The sequence below is a fragment of the Bombina bombina genome, chromosome 4 (genome assembly GCF_027579735.1).
Source record: "Bombina bombina isolate aBomBom1 chromosome 4, aBomBom1.pri, whole genome shotgun sequence".
Taxonomy (NCBI): domain Eukaryota; kingdom Metazoa; phylum Chordata; class Amphibia; order Anura; family Bombinatoridae; genus Bombina; species Bombina bombina.
The window spans coordinates 835,761,618-835,781,020 of NC_069502.1; the positions used below are offsets into that span (position 1 = coordinate 835,761,618).

Below are 19,403 nucleotides of genomic sequence, written 5' to 3' on the forward strand. Positions count from 1 at the left end.
CCGTCAAACATATGTCCGAGATACACTGCTTCCGACTGCACGCTGAACAACACAATCACACAATGGCGTAATTATAATCACTAAAAAAGCGGAGAATTTAAATATATATTGTGCGCTACTGAGGTAAAAACACAAACACTTAAATATATTTTAAAAACCATATCAAATTTAAAAAATGCAGTTTATAAAGACGTGTAAAGGAGGAAGAAAAATGTTACATGAAGGTTATGCATACATTGTAGACACAAAAAAAAGAAAATGTAACATATTGGAGATGTGAAAAAAAAAGGTTTTCTTCTATAAGGTACGACGAGTCAACGGATTCATCCTTTACTTGTGGGATATTATCCTCCTGCTAATAGGAAGTGGCAAAGAGCACCACAGCAGATCTGTCTATATAGCGCCTCCCTTAGCTCTACCCCCCAGTCATTCTCTTTGCCTACTCTAAGTACTAGGAAGGGTAAAGTGAAAGAGGTGATAAAATATTAGTTTTTAATTTCTTCAAGCAAGAGTTTTGTTTTAAATGGTACCGGTGTGTACTATTTACTCTCAGGCAGCAGATGGATGAAGACTTCTGCCTGGAGGATGATGATCTTAGCATTTGTAACTAAGATCCAGTGCTGTTCCCACAGAGGCTGATGAGTACAGGAAACTTCAGTGTGAGGAACGTTTTCATGCTATATAGCAGTGAGGTATGGTCAGTCATTTTTTCTGGAGAGACTGTGTATTTCAGAAAGGCTGACAGTATCCCCGTGAGGGTAAGGGTAAGCAGTAATCCTAAGAGCTATAGAAAGACATTACTAAGGTTGCTTAAGGGGCTAATTAAAAAAGTTTTGAATGTTTATGGGCAAACGTTTTCTGAACTGGGAGTGCTGTTAACGTTGTGGGCAATAACGTTTTTTGGGCAACTTTATTGAGGGTACACTTGGCTTATTTTTGGGTCTCAGAACCCACATGGCTAGTTTAAAACCGCTCTGGTGCGTTTTTTTGAGGCTGTAAAGACGACGAGTGAGATGGGCGGGGCCTATTTTCGTGCCTCAGATGCGCAGTTGTTTCACTCAGCAAGCAGCAAGCTCCAACTCCTGAGGGCCCTTGTGGATGTTTTGGACCAAATCGAAGCTTTAACCCCATATTTACAATCCCTGAGGGCAGCTAGGCGCCACAGCAGGGCTGTGGCAAGGTGCTTGGGGTGTTTTTTCCGGATTTAGGCCTTAATTCAATCCGGTTTGCACAATAAAGGGTTAAATGTTAAATTTTCTTGTGGGGCAAATTTAACTACACAAAATTGAGCCTGCTATCAAAAATTTGAAAAATTTGGTGCACTTTAAAGCAGTTTTGCAGAACGTGTATGCTTTTTTTTCTCTTTAAGGCGCAGTACCGTTTTTTTTAAGATTGTTGTTTTTTTCACTAAATAAAGTGTTTTCATGCTTGTTTGTAGTCATTACTAGCCTGTTCAACATGTCTGACATTGAGGAAAGTCAATGTTCAATATGTTTAGAAGCCATTGTGGAACCCCCACTTAGAATGTGTCCCTCATGCACTGAAAGGTCAATAAATTGCAAAGAACATATTTCTCTTGTAAGGTGTATCCAGTCCACGGGTTCATCCATTACTTGTGAGATATTCTCCTTCCCAACAGGAAGTTGCAAGAGGACACCCACAGCAGAGCTGTCTATATAGCTCCTCCCCTAACTACCACCCCCAGTCATTCTCTTGCAACTCTCGACAAGATAGGAAGTATCAAGAGATATGTGGTGACTTAGTGTAGTTTTACCTTCAATCAAAAGTTTGTTATTTTTAAACGGTACCGGCGTTGTACTGTTTTGCTCTCAGGCAGAAATTAGAAGAAGAATTCTGCCTGGAGGTTTGATGATCTTAGCGGTTTGTAACTAAGGTCCATTGCTGTTCTCACAAATAACTGAAGAGTATGGGACAACTTCAGTTGGGGGAACGGTCTGCTGATTACCTGCTTTGAGGTATGTTCAGTATTTTTATTTCTAGAGAGATGAATACGTTCTAGAAAATGCTGACAGAGCCTTGTGTATTTGAGGTAAACCTGATGCAGTGATTTAACAGCGACTGGGATCATGCTTACAAAACAGGGTAATACTCATGTTAATATTCATATTTCTTAGTGACAAAACGTTTACATGACTTCATAAATAGGACGTTTTTTCTCTGAGGGAGATGTCTTTATTTGGGGCCTAGTTTCCACATGGCTAGTCAGATACTCCTAGGAGTATTTTCTTAAGGCCCCTCTGGCATCCAGTACATGGTGAGAGGGGCCTATTTTAATGCTCTAGATGCGCAGTTTTAATTCAGACTGAGACATCCAGCTTCCCTAGAGCAGTCCTCTGGCATCTGAGGACCATTACAAAGGGTTATTTCTGCACAAAATCGTATTTTAGGGCAGGTAGGAGCCTCAGCAGAGCTGTGGCAAGGTGCTCAACTGTCTTTTAACGTTTTTTAACGTTTTTTTCAATCCGGTTTGGGGCCTAAGCGGTTAATCATCCATTTGCAAGTGCTTTAGTCCCTTACACACACTGTAAAAATGTCAAAGACTTCACTAAATTTTTACGCTGTTTTGCAGTTTAAGTGCTAGTTTTTCTCTTAAAGGCACAGTAACGTTTTTGTTTAATTGCTGTTTCACCTTTATTAAAGTGTTTTCCAAGCTTGCTTGTCTCATCACTAGTCTGTTAAACATGTCTGACATAGAGGAAACTCATTGTTCAATATGTTTGGAAGCCATGGTGGAACCCCCTCTTAGAATGTGTACCAAATGTACTGAAGTTTCTATAAACTATAAAGACCACATTTATCTCCAGGGGATTCTCTGACTGAAAAGAGGGAGATTATGCCATCTAGCTCTCCCCATGTGTCAGAACCTATAACTCCCGCTCAAGTGACGCCAAGTACATCTAGCGCGTCTAATTCTTTTACCTTACAGGACATAGCGGCAGTTATGAATGCTACCCTCTCAGAGGTATTCTCCAAACTGCCAGGGCTAAAAGGAAAGTGAGACAGCTCTGGGGCTAGAACTAATACAGAGCTTTCTGACGCTTTAATGCCTGTGTCCGATATACCCTCACAATACTCAGAAGCCGAGGCAGGTGAGCTTCTATCTGTGGGTGACATTTCAGACACAGGGAAGGCGTTACTTCAGTCTGATTCTGAAATGACAGCGTTTAAATTTAAGCTTGAACACCTCCGCTTATTGCATAGGGAGGTTTTAGCGACTCTGGATGACTGTGACCCCATTGTGGTTCCAGAGAAATTGTGTAAAATGGACAAATACTTTGCAGTGCCTGTTTACACTGATGTTTTTCCAGTCCCTAAGAGGTTTTCGGAAATTAATACTAAGGAATGGGATAGACCAGGTGTGCCGTTCTCTCCCCCTCCTGCTTTCAAAAAGATGTTTCCCATAGATGCCACCATACGGGACTTGTAGCAGACGGTTCCTAAGGTGGAGGGAGCAGTCTCTACCCTAGCTAAGCGTACAACTATCCCCGTCGAGGACAGTTGTGCTTTCCTAGATCCTATGGATAAAAAATTGGAGGGTCTCCTTAAGAAAATTTTTATACATTAAGGTTTTATTCTCCAGCCTCTTGCATGCATTGCCCCAGTACTGCTGCAGTGGCTTTTTGGTTTTAGTCTCTTGAGGAGGCTCTACAGGTGGAGACCCCGTTATACGATATTCTAGACAGGATTAAAGCTCTTAAGTTAGCTAACTCCTTTATTTCTGACGCCATTTTTCATTTAGCCAAGCTAACGGCTAAGAATTCAGGTTTTGCCATTTTGGCACATAGGGTGCTATGGCTTAAGTCCTGGTCAGCAGACGTTACTTCAAAGTCTAAGCTTCTTAACATCCCCTTCAAGGGACAGACCCTATTCGGGCCTGGTCTGAAGGAGATCATTTCTGATATTACTGGAGGAAAAGTCACGCCCTTCCTCAGGATAGGTCCAATAAGTTAAGGACCAAACAGAATTCTTTTCGTTCCTTTCGAAACTTCAAGATGGCGCAGCTTCAGTTTCCTCTAATGCAAAACAAGAGGGAAATTTCGGCCAGTCCAAACCAGTCTGGAGACCTAACCAGGCTTGGAACAAGGGTAAGCAGGCCAAGAAACCTGCGGCTGCCTCTAAGACAGCATGCAGGAGTAGCCCCCGATCCGGGACCGGGGGCAGACTTTCTCTCTTTTCCCAGGCTTGGGCAAGAGACGTCCAGGATCCCTGGGCATTAGAGATTGTTTCCCAGGGATATCTTCTGGACTTCAAAGCTTCATCTCCAAAGGGGAGATTTCATCTCTCACAATTATCTGTAAACCAGATAAAGAGAGAGGCATTCTTACGTTGTGTTCAAGACCTACTGGTTATGCGAGTGATCCACCCAGTTCCAAGGGAGGAACAGGGGCAGGGCTTCTATTCAAATCTGTTTATAGTTCCCAAAAAAGAGGGAACTTTCAGACCAATCTTGGATCTCAAGATCTTAAACAAATTTCTCAGGGTCCCATCCTTCAAGATGGAGACTATCCGAACCATCCTCCCTATGATCCAGGAGGGTCAATATATGACTACCGTGGACTTAAAGGATGCTTATCTCCACATTCCGATTCACAGAGATCATCATCAGTTCCTCAGGTTCGCCTTCTTAGACAGGCATTACCAGTTTGTGGCTCTTCCCTTCGGGTTAGCCATGGCACCAAGAATCTTTACAAAGGTTCTAGGGTCCCTACTTGCGGTTCTAAGGTGGCTCCTTACCTAGACGACATTCTGATACAGGCGTCGACTTTTCAAATCACCAAGTCCCATACGGACATTGTTCTGGCCTTTCTGAGGTCTCACGGGTGGAAGGTGAACGATGAAAAGAGTTCTCTCTCCCCTCTCACAAGAGTTTCCTTCCTAGGAGCACTGATAGATTCAGTAGAAATTAAAATTTTTCTGACAGAGGTCAGGTTATCAAAGCTTCTAACTTCCTGCCGTGCTCTTCATTCCACTTCTCGGCCGTCAGTGGCTCAGTGTATGGAAGTAATCGGCCTAATGGTAGCTGCAATGGACATAGTTCCGTTTGCCCGCCTACATCTCAGACCACTGCAACTTTGCATGCTCAATCATTGGAATGGGGACTACACAGGTTTGTCCCCTCTGCTAAATCTGGATCAAGAGACCAGGGATTCTCTTCTCTGGTGGTTATCTCGGGTCCATCTGTCCAGGGGAATGAGTTTACGCAGGCCAGAGTGGACTATAGTAACGACAGATGCCAGCCTTCTGGGCTGGGTCGCAGTCTGAAACTCCCTGAAGGCTCTGGGTTCGTGGACTCAGGAGGAAGCCCTCCTTCCGATAAACATTCTGGAACTAAGAGCGATATTCAATGCTCTTCAGGCTTGGTCTCAACTAGCTGCGGTCAGGTTCATCAGATTTCAGTCGGACAATATCACGACTGTAGCCTATATCAACCATCAGGGGGGAACAAGAAGCCCCCTGGCAATGTTGGAGGTTTCAAAGATAATTCTATGGGCAGATGTTCACTCTTGCCATCTCTCAGCTATCCATATCCCAGGAGTAGAGAACTGGGAGGCGGATTTTCTAAGTTGGCAGACTTTTCATCCGGAGGTATTTGCCCAGCTGATTCAACTATGGGGCAAACCAGAACTGGATCTGATGGTGTCTCGTCAGAACGCCAAGCTTCCTTGTTACGGGTCCAGGTCAAGGGATCCCCAGGCAGCGCTGATAGATGCTCTAGCAGTGCCCTGGTCCTTCAGCCTGGCTTATGTGTTCCCACCATTTCCTCTCCTCCCTCGTCTGATTGCCAAGATCAAGCAGGAGAGAGCTTCAGTGATTTTGATAGCACCTGCGTGGCCATGCAGGACTTGGTATGCAGATCTGGTGGACATGTCATCCCTTCCACCATGGACTCTGCCGCTGAGGCAGGACCTTCTACTCCAAGGTCAATTCAAACATCCAAATCTAATTTATCTGCGGCTGACTACTTGGAGATTGAACAATTGATTTTATCAAAACGTGGTTTCTCCGAGTCAGTCATTGATACCTTAATTCAGGCTCGAAAGCCTGTCACCAGGAAAATCTATCATAAGATATGGTGTAAATATCTTCATTGGTGTGAATCCAAGGGTTACTCATGGAGTAAAGTCAGGATTCCTAGGATATTATCCTTTCTCCAAGAAGGATTAGAGAAGGGATTGTCAGCTAGTTCCTTAAAGGGACAGATTTCTGCTCTGTCTATTCTTCTACACAAGCGTCTGGCAGATGTTCCAGACGTTCAGGCATTTTGTCAGGCTTTAGTTAGAATCAAGCCTGTGTTTAAACCTGTTGCTCCTCCATGGAGTTTAAATTTAGTTCTTAAAGTTCTTCAAGGGGTTCCGTTTGAACCTCTGCATTCCATAGATATCAAGCTTTTATCTTGGAAATTTCTGTTTTTGGTAGCTATCTCTTCGGCTCGAAGAGTTTCAGAGTTATCTGCCTTACAGTGTGATTCCCCTTATCTGATCTTCCATGCAGATAAGGTAGTTTTGCTTACCAAACCTGGGTTTCTTCCTAAGGTGGTATCTAATAAGAATATCAATCAGGAGATTGTTGTTCCGTCACTGTGTCCTAATCCTTCTTCAAAGAAGGAACGTCTACTGCACAATCTTGACGTGGTTCGTGCTTTAAAGTTTTATTTACAAGCTACTAAGGATTTTCGTCAAACATCGGCATTGTTTGTTGTCTACTCTGGACAGAGGAGAGGCCAAAAGGCTTCGGCATCTTCTCTTTCTTTTTGGCTGAGAAGCATAATCCGTTTAGCTTATGAGACTGCTGGCCAGCAGCCTCCTGAAAGAATTACAGCTCATTCCACTAGAGCGGTAGCTTCCATATGGGCTTTTAAAAATGAGGCCTCTGTTGAACAGATTTGTAAGGCGGCGACTTGGTCTTCGCTTCATACTTTTTCTAAAATTTAATACTTTTGCTTCCTCGGAGGCTGTTTTTGGGAGAAAGGTCTTGCAAGCAGTGGTGCCTTCTGTTTAAGTTCCTGCCTTGTCCCTCCCTTCATCCGTGTCCTAAAGCGTTGGTATTGGTATCCCACAAGTAATGAATGAACCCGTGGACTGGATACCCCTTACAAGAGAAAACAAAATTTATACTTACCTGATAAATTTCTTTCTCTTGTGGTGTATCCAGTCCACGGCCCGCCCTGTCACTTTAAGGCAGTTGTTTTTTATTTTTAAACTACAGTCACCACTGCACCCTATACTTTCTCCTTTTTCTTGCTTGTCTTCGGTCGAATGACTGGGGGTGGCAGTTAGGGGAGGAGCTATATAGACAGCTCTGCTGTGGGTGTTCTCTTGCAACTTCCTGTTGGGAAGGAGAATATCCCACAAGTAATGGATGAACCCATGGACTGGATACACCACAAGAGAAAGAAATTTATCAGGTAAGCATAAATTTTGTTTTTAGCTACTAAAAGTATGTCGCAGGATGATTCTCAGTCAGAAGGGAATCAGGTTATGCCATCTAATTCTCCCCAAGTGTCACAACCATTAACGCCCGCACAAGCGACGCCAAGTACTTCTAGTGCGTCTAATTCTTTCACCCTGCAAGATATGGCCGCTGTTATGAATACTACCCTCACAGAGGTTTTATCTAAGCTGCCTGGGTTGCAGGGGAAGCGCAGTAGGTCTGGTGTGAGAACAAATGCTGAGCCCTCTGACGCTTTATTAGCCATATCCGATGTACCCTCACAATGTTCTGAGTTGGGGGTGAGGGATTTGCTGTCTGAGGGAGAGATTTCTTATTCAGGAAAGATGTTCCTTCAGACAGACTCAGATATGACGGCTTTTAAATTTAAACTAGAACACCTCCGCTTATTGCTCAGGGAGGTTTTAGCGACTCTGGATGATTGTGACTCTATTGTAGTTCCAGAGAAATTGTGTAAAATGGACAGATTTCTAGAGGTTCCTGCTTACACTGATGTTTTTCCAGTCCCTAAGAGGATTTCAGACATTGTTACTAAGGAGTGGGATAGACCAGGTATTACGTTCGCTCCCCCTCCTACTTTTAAGAAAATGTTTCCCATATCAGACACCATGCGGGACTCGTGGTAGACGGTCCCTAAGGTGGAGGGAGCTATTTCTACTCTGGCTAAGCATACAACTATACCTATTGAGGACAGTTGTGCTTTCAAAGATCCTATGGATAAAAAATTAGAGGGTCTCCTAAAGAAAATATTTGTTCATCAGGGTTTTCTTCTCCAACCTATAGCGTGCATTGTTCCCGTAACTACTGCAGCTGCTTTTTGGTTCGAGGCTCTGGAGGAGGCTTTTCAGGTTGAGACCCCATTAGATGATATTCTGGATAGAATTAGGGCTCTCAAGTTAGCTAATTCTTTCATTACAGATGCCGCTTTTCTACTGGATAAATTAGCTGCAAATAATTCAGGTTTTGTCATTTTAACGCGTAGAGCGTTATGGCTTAAGTCCTGGTCTGCTGATGTGTCATCTAAATCTAAGCTTTTAGTCATCCCTTTCAAGGGTAAGACCCTATTTGGGCCTAAACTGAAAGAGATCATTTCAGACATCACTGGAGGGAAAGGCCATGCCCTTCCTCAGGATAAGACAAATAAGATGAGGACCAAATAATTTTCGTTCCTTTCGAAACTTCAAAGGTGGTCCCTCTACCCTCAATCCAAGTCAGTCTGGAGACCTAACCAGACTTGGAACAAAGGTAAACAAGCCAAGAAGCCCGCTGCTGCCACCAAGACAGCATGAAGGGGTAGCCCCCAATCCGGGACCGGATCTAGTAGGGGGCAGACTTTCTCTCTTTGCTCAGGCTTGGGCAAGAGACGCTCAGGACTCCTGGGCTTTAGAAATCGTAACCCAGGGGTATCTTCTAGATTTCAAAGATTCTCCTCCAAGGGGGAGATTCCATTTTTTTCAATTGTCTGTAAACCAGACAAAAAGAGAGGCGTTCTTACGCTGTGTAGAAGACCTATATACCATGGGAGTGATCTGCCTAGTTCCGAAAACAGAACAGGGGCAGGGGTTCTACTCCAATCTGTTTGTGGTTTCCAAAAAAGAGGGAACCTTCAGACCAATTTTAGATCTCAATATCCTTAACAAATTCCTCAGAGTCCCATCCTTCAAGATGGAGACCATTCGGACTATTTTACCAATGATCCAGGAGGGTCAATATATGACCACCGTGGACTTAAAGGATGCGTATCTACACATCCCTATCCACAAAGATCATCACCAGTTCCTCAGGTTCGCCTTTCTGGACAAGCATTACCAGTTTGTGGCTCTTCCCTTCGGGTTGGCCACAGCTCCCAGAATTTTCACAAAGGTGCTAGGGTCCCTTCTGGCGTTTCTAAGGCCGCGGAGCATAGCAGTGGCGCCTTATCTGGACAATATCTTAATTCAGGCGTCGACTTACCAACTAGCCAAATCTCACACGGACATCGTGTTGGCTTTTATAAGATCTCACGGGTGGAAGGTGAACGTAAAAAAGAGTTCACTTATCCCTCTCACATTCCTGGGAACTCTGATAGATTCGGTGGACATGAAAAATTTTCTGACGGAGGTCAGGAAATCAAAGATTTTAACCACCTGCCGAGCTCTTCATTCCATTCCTCGGCCGTCAGTGGCTCAGTGTATGGAGGTAATCGGACTAATGGTAGCGGCAATGGACATAGTTCCGTTTGCTCGCTTGCATCTCAGACCACTGCAACTATGCATGCTCAAACAGTGGAATGGGGATTATGCAGATTTATCTCCTCAGATGAATCTGGATCAAGAGACCAGAGACTCTCTTCTTTGGTGGTTGTCACAGGATCATCTGTCCCATGGAATGTGTTTCCGCAGGCCAGCATGGGTCATAGTGATGACGGACGCCAGCCTATTGGGCTGGGGTGCAGTCTGGAATTCCCTGCAAGCACAGGGTTTGTGGACTCAGGAGGGGGCTCTCCTCCCGATAAATATTCTAGAACTGAGAGTGATATTCAACGCGCTTCAGGCGTGGCCTCAGCTGGCTTCAGCCAGATTCATAAGATTCCAGTCGGACAATATCACGACTGTAGCATATATCAATCATCAGGGGGGAACAAAGAGTTCTCTAGCGATGATAGAAGTTACCAAAGTAATTTGATGGGCAGAGACTCACTCTTGCCATCTATCAGCAATCTATATCCCAGGAATAGAGAACTGGGAAGTCGATTTTCTAAGTCGTCAGACTTTTCATCCGGGGGAGTGGGAACTCCATCCGTAGGTGTTTGCACAATTGATTCAGCAATGGGGCACACCAGAATTGAATCTGATGGCATCTCGTCAGAACGCCAAACTTCCTTGTTATGGGTCCAGGTCAAGGGATCCTCAGGCAATACTGATAGATGCTCTAGCAGTACCCTGGTCGTTCAACCTGGCTTATGTGTTTCCACCATTTCCTCTCCTTCCTCGTTTAATTGCCAGAATCAAACAGGAGAGAGCTTCAGTGATTTTGATAGCACCTAAGTGGCCACGCAGGACTTGGTATGCAGACCTGGTGGACGTGTCATCTCTTCCACCATGGACTCTGCCACTGAGACAGGACCTTCTGATTCAAGGTCCGTTCCAGCATCCAAATCTAGTTTCTCTGCGGCTGACTGCTTGGAGATTGAACACTTGATTTTATCCAAGAGGCGTTTCTCTGAGTCGGTCATAGATACCTTGATTCAGGTTTGAAAGCCTGTCACTACGAAAATTTATCATAAGATATGGCGTAAATATCTTTATTGGTGCGAATCCAAAGGCTACTCATGGAGTAAGATCAGGATTCCTAGGATTTTGTCCTTTCTCCAAGAAGGATTGGAGAAGGGGCTATCAGCTAGTTCCTTAAAGGGACAGATATCTGCTTTATCAATTCTACTGCACAAGCTTCTGGCAGATGTTCCAGACGTTCAGTCGTTCTGTCAGGCTTTAGTTAGAATCAAGCCTGTGTTTAAACCTGTTGCTCTGCCATGGAGTCTGAATTTAGTTCTTAAAGTTCTTCAAGGGGTTCCGTTTGAACCTATGCATTCCATAGATATTAAGCTTCTATCTTGGAAAGTTCTGTTTTTAGTTGCTATCTCTTCGGCTCGAAGAGTTTCTGAACTATCTGCGTTGCAATGCGACTCGTCTTATCTTGTTTTCCATGCTGATAAGGTGGTTTTGCGTACCAAACCTGGATTCCTTCCTAAGGTTGTTACTAATAGGAATATCAATCAGGAAATTGTTGTTTCTTCTCTGTGTCCTAATCCTTCCTCTAAGAAGGAGCGTCTGTTGCACAACTTGGACGTGGTTCGCCCTTTGAAGTTTTACTTGCAAGCAACCAAGGATTTCCGTCAAACATCTTCTTTGTTTGTTGTCTATTCTGGAAAACGTAGAGGTCAAAAAGCTATGGCTACCTCTTTCTTTTTGGCTGAAAAGCATCATCCATTTGGCATACAAGACTGCTGGACAGCAGCCTCCTGAAAGGATTACAGCTCACTCTACTAGAGCGGTGGCTTCCACATTCAAAATGATGCTTCTGTTGAACAGATTTGTAAGGCTGCGACTTGGTCTTCGCTTCATACCTTTTCCAAATTTTCCAAATTTGATACTTTTGCTTCTTCGGAGGCTATTTTTGGGAGAAAAGTTCTTCAAGCAGTGGTGCCTTCTGTTTAACCATCTTTCTTGTCCCTCCCGTTCATCCGTGTCCTGTAGCTTTGGTATTGTATCCCACAAGTAAAGGATGAATCCGTGGACTCGTTGTACCTTATAGAAGAAAAGTAAATTCATGCTTACCTGATAAATTAATTTCTTCTATGGTACGACGAGTCCACGGCCCGCCCTGTCATTTTAAGACAGATTATATTTTTTTATTTTAAACTTCAGTCACCTCTGCACCTTTTAGTTTCTCCTTTTTCTTCCTGTACCTTCGGTAGAATGACTGGGGGGTGGCAGTTAGGGGAGGAGCTATATAGACAGCTCTGCTGTGGTGCTCTTTGCCATTTCCTGTTAGCAGGAGGATAATATCCCACAAGTAAAGGATGAATCCGTGGACTCGTCGTACCATAGAAGAAATTAATTTATCAGGTAAGCATAAATTTACTTTTTGTGGAAGAAGGCTAAAAACCATTAATGATATAATTGAAAAAGACATCAAATCATTCACATCCCCCTGATGCAGCAAGAATTTTATCTCTTAAAACAATTGAAAAAATAAAAGAAGTTCCTAAAAACATCAAGCATAATACAAAATTGCACATTGCCGCTTGAAGCAGCAGGAGCTCTACCTAAAAAAGAAACTCTTGCCAGAATGGTACGTCGACAGCGAACAACACCAGATGGAAACATTTTAATTGATGAATTAAGAAAAACAACCAGAGGAGAAGATTTCATCATGCGCGAAAGTGAAAATGTAATCATTTTGTCTACTAAAAAAAATGTAGATCTTCTTTCAAAAAAACAACACTGGCTCTGTGACAGAACATTTGACTCCTTTAGGTTTCCAGTTATATACAATACATGTTTTAATAGAAGATAACCATACCATACCATTAGTATACTGCATATCAAAAAATAAAAATCCGGAAACTTATAATTTAATTTTTAGTATTATAAAATAAAAAAATCCAGATCTTAATCCTATATCAATTACTCTAGATTTTGAAAGAGCAGCAATAAATTGCTTGACACATTTTTTACAAAATAGAATAATTTACGGATGCTTTTTCCATTTTTCCCAATATATATATATATGTATATGTGTGTATATATAGCAAAGAAGTTTATATGTAAGTTAATTTAATTGCCTTTTCTTTTCTTGATTCACAAAAATTCCAGTAGAGGGCAATCTTTTAATATTTATGCTCTTGTTAATAAAATAAACATTTTTAATAAATGTCATCAAGTTTATTAATATTTTATACCCAGTCCACTATTAAATAGCTAAAACTGTGATTTTTAAGTCTCATTCCCACTCAGCAGCCGGATAAATGTTTTTCGGAATATTATACGTTGGACAAGTGTCCGTCGGATACCCAGTCCGGCCGCAATATATTTATTTATTTAAACTCATTTCTAAGTGCCATCCTCTAGGAATTATATATTATACATCAGCAGTATGAGCATGGAGCAGCAGCCTCTCCAAAATAGGCATATAGACCCCAGCAGTACAGTAGAGCAGGTTCCCAGGCAGACTGACACTGTGGGAACGTACAGCAGACATCAGCGAGGCTGTATATAAACCTGTCCTCATGCACACTGAGTAAGGGCAAAGAATGCAGCAACACTGGCTCCTCAGAGACTCTGCAGAAAAATATTCACTGAAAAAAATCTCATTGCAGAAAATGAAAAAAAGTTTTCCATCTGGGTGCCTAAGAGATACAGGACACAGATGAGTGTAGGTGTGTGATGTGTCTGAGGGATACAGGGCACAGGTGAGTGTACGTGTGTGATGTGTCTGAGGGATACAGGGCACAGGTGAGTGTACGTGTGTGATGTGTCTGAGAGATACAGGGCACAGGTGAGTGTACATGTGTGATGTGTCTGAGGGATACAGGGCACAGGTAAGTGTAGATGTGTGATGTGTCTGAGGGAAACAGGGCACAGGTGAGTGTACATGTGATGTGTCTGAGGTATACAGGGCACAGGTGAGTGTAGATGTGTGATGTGTCGGAGGGATACAGGGCACAGGTGAGTGTATGTGTGTGATGTATCTGAGGGATACAGGGCACAGGTGAGTGTACATGTGTGATGTGTCTGAGGGATACAGGGTACAGGTGAGTGTACATGTGTGATGTGTCAGAGAGATACAGGGCACAGGTGAGTGTACATGTGTGATGTGTCTGAGGGATACAGGGCACAGGTGAGGGTACGTGTGTGATGTGTCTGAGGGATACAGGGTATAGGTGAGTGCATGTGTGTGATGTGTCTGAGGGATACAGGGCACAGGTGAGTGTACATGTGTGATGTGTCTGAGGGATACAGGGCACAGGTGAGTGTACATGTGTGATGTGCCTGAGGGATACAGGACACAGGTGAGTGTACATGTGTGATGTGTCTGAGGGATACAGGGCACAGGTGAGTGTACATGTGTGATGTGTCTGAGGGATACAGGGCACAGGTGAATGTACATGTGTGATGTGTCTGAGGGATACAGGGCACAGGTGAGTGTACATGTGTGATGTGTCTGAGGGATACAGGGCACAGGTGAGTGTACGTGTGTGATGTGTCTGAGAGATACAGGGCACAGGTGAGTGTACATGTGTGATGTGACTGAGTAATACAGGGCACAGGTGAGTGTACGTGTGTGATGTGTCTGAGGGATGCAGGGCACAGGTGAGTGTACGTGTGTTATGTGTCTGAGGGATACAGAGCACAGGTGAGTGTACGTGTGTGATGTGTCTGAGGGATACAGGGCACAGGTGAGTGTATGTGTGTGATGTGTCTGAGGGATACAGGGTACAGGTGAGTGTACATGTGTGATGTTTCTGAGGGATGCAGGGCACAGGTGAGTGTACGTGTGAGATGTGTCTGAGGGATACAGAGCACAGGTAAGTGTACGTGTGTGATGTGTCTGAGGGATACAGGGCACAGGTGAGTGTACATGTGTGATGTGTCTGAGGGATACAGGGCACAGGTGAGTGTACATGTGTGATGTGTCTAAGGGATACAGGGCACAGGTGAGTGTACATGTGTGATGTGTCTAAGGGATACAGGGCACCGGTGAGTGTGTGTGTATGATGTGTCTGAGGGATACCACAGGTGAGTGTTCATGTGTGATGTGTCTGAGGGATACAGGGTACAGGTGAGTGTATGTGTGTGATGTGTCTGAGGGATACAGGGCACAGGTGAGTGTATGTGTGTGATGTGTCTGAGGGATACCACAGGTGAGTGTACATATGTGATGTGTCTGAGGCAGGGGCCGGTGCCTAGCGCAGTAGATTTTGGGGGGCTGCACTTCACTGCTGCACTGAATACGTGGCCAGCAGGCTTTAAAAAAAAATGTTTTTAATTTTGACAGGGTGTATTATTTTTTATTATTTTACATTAAAAAAGGAGCCTTTTGGAGGGTGGGGCAGTTGCACGCTAAAATGTGCAGTACTGTGGAGGGCTGGAGGTATGAGCGGCTAATGCTCTGTCCACGGATACAGAGAGTCAGAAGTGGAAGGAAGAACTTGTCTGACTTGAAGGTAACAAACTTATGCACTTTAGCAATCCAGCCTGGGGTTGTTTAGCTCTGACTGCAGTACAGTAATCAGGACACGCAGTGAAGGGGCCACCGACATTTAACTTCTGTGCAGTTGTTTTTTTAAATTTCCCTCCCCGCATGCCTCTTCTTATCCAGCCGCTGCCTGCTTGTAGTTGCCAGCCACATAACTTTCATTATGTGTGTGCTGTGCTGTGTTATTTAAACTTTTTACGGCACGGGCACCACCCGCTATCTAACTAATAAATCAAATGCTGCAGAAACACTGGCAGCTGCAATTTACATACTCCCTGCTACGGGAACTTAATTCTACAAGCTCTGCACATAAAACAACATGCAGAGCTTTTAGGGTTAAGTTCACTGAGCAGAGAGTATAAATTGCAGCTGCCTGTGTCACAGTACAGCATCTGATCTATTACTAGTTAATAGCCAAGTGGAAGCAAAGATGATTTGTACAAAGCATTGTGTGGTATCAAAACTGTAAAATTAAAGTGCTTTTTCAGTAATTAATTTAACTTTTGATTTCCAATGGGCACAGGTGAGATGTGTCTGGGGCTACAGACCCAAGGTGTGTGCATTTGTATTTAATGTGCCTAAGGGACACAGGATAGAAGTGAATGTACGTGTGTGACATCCAAATATTACCGTTTCCTTGTGCGGTGCTATAAACCGATAAAGTGACCATTTTATATAATCTATGTAGGTTATGTTAAGACTGAAGTTACAATTAATGCTGAACAAACAAATGACCTGTATGTAAAGAGTCAGCAGGAAGCTGTGAAGCAGGAAATCAGTGACAATATCAGTACAGGTGAGTGCACGTGTGAGATGTGTCTGAGGGATACAGATCATCTGCCAACTAAGCACAGGGAGGTTTTTAATAAAGGGAAGTCTCTTTTTGAGACCCTTTACCTTCTTTAAAACCCATAAATCAAAACTCCCCTGTTATTTGTAATTTAATTTACATAAGACTTAAATCCAACTTTAAATGTAAAGAGTGCAATATACTGAAAATGGCTTAACCATAAGGATATGACATGGCACAGTAGAAAAAAGGTTAAACTTGATAACTCCCAGTGCGATATTTGGATTACTTCCCCCTTTTTATTTAAGACAAAAAAATATCTTTTGTCATGTGCTTTATTAACACGTTTACTACCGGGACTTTCAGAAAAGGACTTTGCCAAATTACCGGATAATTTTTGGCATTTTTTCTATCACTCCATTTAAATAGAAATAGAGGCTTTTTTTATTTACCTATCAAAACTATGTATTTTTTAAGTAGACATCCAAAGGTATTGATCTAGGCCCATTTTGGTATATTTCATGCTACCATTTCCCCCGCCAAATGCAATCATATAAAAAAAATCATTAACTTTTTCTCAAACTTTGGGATTCTCACTGAAATTATTTACATACTACTTGTGCAATGATGGCACAAATGATTGTAAAATCTTCTCTGTGATCCCCTTTGCTCCGAAATGGATAATTAGAAGGCCGCTAATTGCAGCTGCGCATCACACTTCTGTTATTCCCGGCAGTGAAGGGGTTAATCAGGTTGCTTGTAAGGTTAATTTTAGCTTTAGTGTAGAGATTACCCTCCCACCTAACACTTCCCATCCCCTGATCCCTACCTGATCCCTCCCAAACAGCTCTCTTCCCTCCCTCACCCCCACTAGTCACCACCATCTTAGGTACTGGCAGACAGTCTGCCAGTATGAAGAGTTAAAACATTTTTATTATTATCATTAAATATTTTTTGTATTTTAGAACAATTTCTGCAGTGTAGAATCCCCTTACCCTCCAACCTCCCTGATCCCTCCCAGACATTTCTCTAACCCTCCCCCCTCTAACTGCATCCGCCATCTTAGGTATACACCCCTTTTTAAAATTTTTTTTTTTTTTTTTTATTATTATTCTGTAGTGTAGTGGTCCTCCCACCTCCCCCCCTCCGGCTATCGTTAGCAAGGGAGCCCCACCTTTTTTCTGTAGTGTAGCTCTCCATCCCTCCCTGTCCCTTTATTTTTTTTTCTATAGCATAGTACCATCCCACTCCCTCCCCCCTCCACTGCTGGACCGACTACCCGCATCTTGGATTCCCTCCCACACCTCCCTCCGGCACCAGCAGATGATTGTTACAGACAATGACACACCCAGTGCCACCGTCTGTTACAATCTGGCATCTGCCTTTATATGGAACTAGAGCACCGATCTTGCTCCAGTTCCATATGAAGACAGATGTGATGAGCTCAGGAACTCCAGCTCTCAGCTGCAACTTAACAGCTGAGACTGATGGAGCTAGACTTATATATAGGTGGTGCAGTACTTTGCAAGTTACTGCACAACGTATGTATGTGTGTATATATATATATATATATATATATCATTATAGGTTAAGGGGTTAAATCCCTTTAATATATCTGACATATCATATCACTGTGTTGCATTCTCCCGCACAAGCAATACATGTTAAGACGGAGAAGTATTTATTTATAAATTATCGTTTTGAAACCATGTCCTGGTTTAGAAGCCTGCTTTATAGAGTATGTAATTTATGTGCCTCTATAAATGGTGTCTCCAAATGTGTACAAAGTATACAGTAAGGTGAGGCCTGATTTGTGATCTATAAAGTGGCATAGAAACTTCACTTTTTCTGCTGCTAAAATACCTCCTCTATATGTACGACCTAACGTCCTACAGGTGTTTCCTGTAGCATTAGTGCAGCGTGTTTCTGCCTTTAAATCATCTGTAATAATAACTCCCTTGTTTCTTGTGTTCCTGGTAGTAAAGTATGGTTAAATTAGTCATCTATATTTTTGTTGTTGATTATTTTGTTTTAATCTAAATGTTTTTATTATGTATAAAAATAAAAATTTTCCTTAAAGGGATATTTAACCCACATTTTTTTTATGATTCAGATAGAGCATGCAATTTTAAGCAACTTTCTAATTTACTCCTATTATCAATTTTTCTTTGTTCTCTTACTATCTTTATTTAAAAAGCAGCAATGTAAAGCTTAGCCAGCCATTTTAGGTTCATCACCCTGGATAGTGCTTGCTTATTGGTGGCTACAAGCATAACTCAGGTTCTGAACCAAAAATGGTCCGATTCCTAAACTTTACATTCCTGCTTTTTAAATAAAGATTGCAAGAGAATGAAGAAAAATTGATAATAGGAGTAAATTAGAAAGTTTCTTAAAATTGCATGCCCTATCTGAATCATTTAAGGAAACCATTTTGGTTTAGTATCCCTTTAATGTCCATTATCACTATTACTAAAAACTGTATTAAACGCATCAGGCACCTGCAATGAACTCTAGGGTACGCTACTACTTACTGCCCTATTATTTTTGTGCACTTATTCATTTAAAGGGACAGTCTAGTCAAAATTAAACTTTCATGATTCAGTTAAAGCATGCAATTTTAAACAACTTTCTAGTGTACTTTTATCATCAAATTTGCTTTCTTCTCTTGGTATTCTTTGTTAAAAGCTAAACCTAGGAAAACTCATATGCTAATTTCGAAGCCCTTGAGGGACGCGTCTCTCTCAGGGTATTTTGTCAGTTTTAACAGCTAGAGGGCGTTAGTTCATGTGTGCCATAGAGATAACATTGTGCTCATGCACGTGAACTTAACCGATTCAGCACTGATTGGCTAAAATGCATATCTGTCAAAAGAACTAAAATAAGGGGTCAGTCTGCAGAGGCTTGGATATAAGGTAATCACAGAGGTAAGAAGTATATTAATATAACCGTGTTGATTATGCAAAACTGGGGAATTGGTTATAAAGGGATTATCTATCTTTTTAAGCAATAAAAATTCAGGTGTAGACTGTCCCTTTAAACACTCTGTTCTTTATGTTTTAACTGATATAAAAAGCAAACCTGGAATTGAACTAGTCAAGGTCTAAGTTAACCCAGCATCAGCATTGTATAGAAAATGGGTTCTGGCACCTTTGTCTTGATCCCTGGATAGCCACATATCTTTGCTTTGCTTTGCCTGCAGCTGTGACATGTAGACTTCTTCATTGCCTTGTAGCAGAAAGCGTAAGCAATTCTCTTTCAAATCAGGGGTCTTGGATGTCTGCAGCTAGTAAGGGAGCTGAGATCAAGGGGTTTGCACACTCTCCCCCCACATAACTACTTTTACTGCTTGTCCGTCCTTGTCCCACCTCCTCTGTGATGTCACAATGCATATTTGTGGTGACAT

General features: G+C 42.5%; 1 protein-coding gene across 2 annotated transcripts in view; it reads left to right on the forward strand.

Annotated features, from left to right (window-relative positions):
* The window catches only part of LOC128657200 (oocyte zinc finger protein XlCOF6.1-like), a 75,023-nt gene that overhangs the window by 46,894 nt on the left and 8,726 nt on the right, over positions 1 to 19,403 (forward strand). For both annotated transcript variants that reach the window (XM_053711454.1, XM_053711455.1), the window contains exon 4: positions 15,899 to 16,006. In XM_053711454.1, the coding sequence (XP_053567429.1) occupies positions 15,899 to 16,006 (108 nt within the window). The remainder of the gene's footprint in view (positions 1 to 15,898; positions 16,007 to 19,403) is intronic.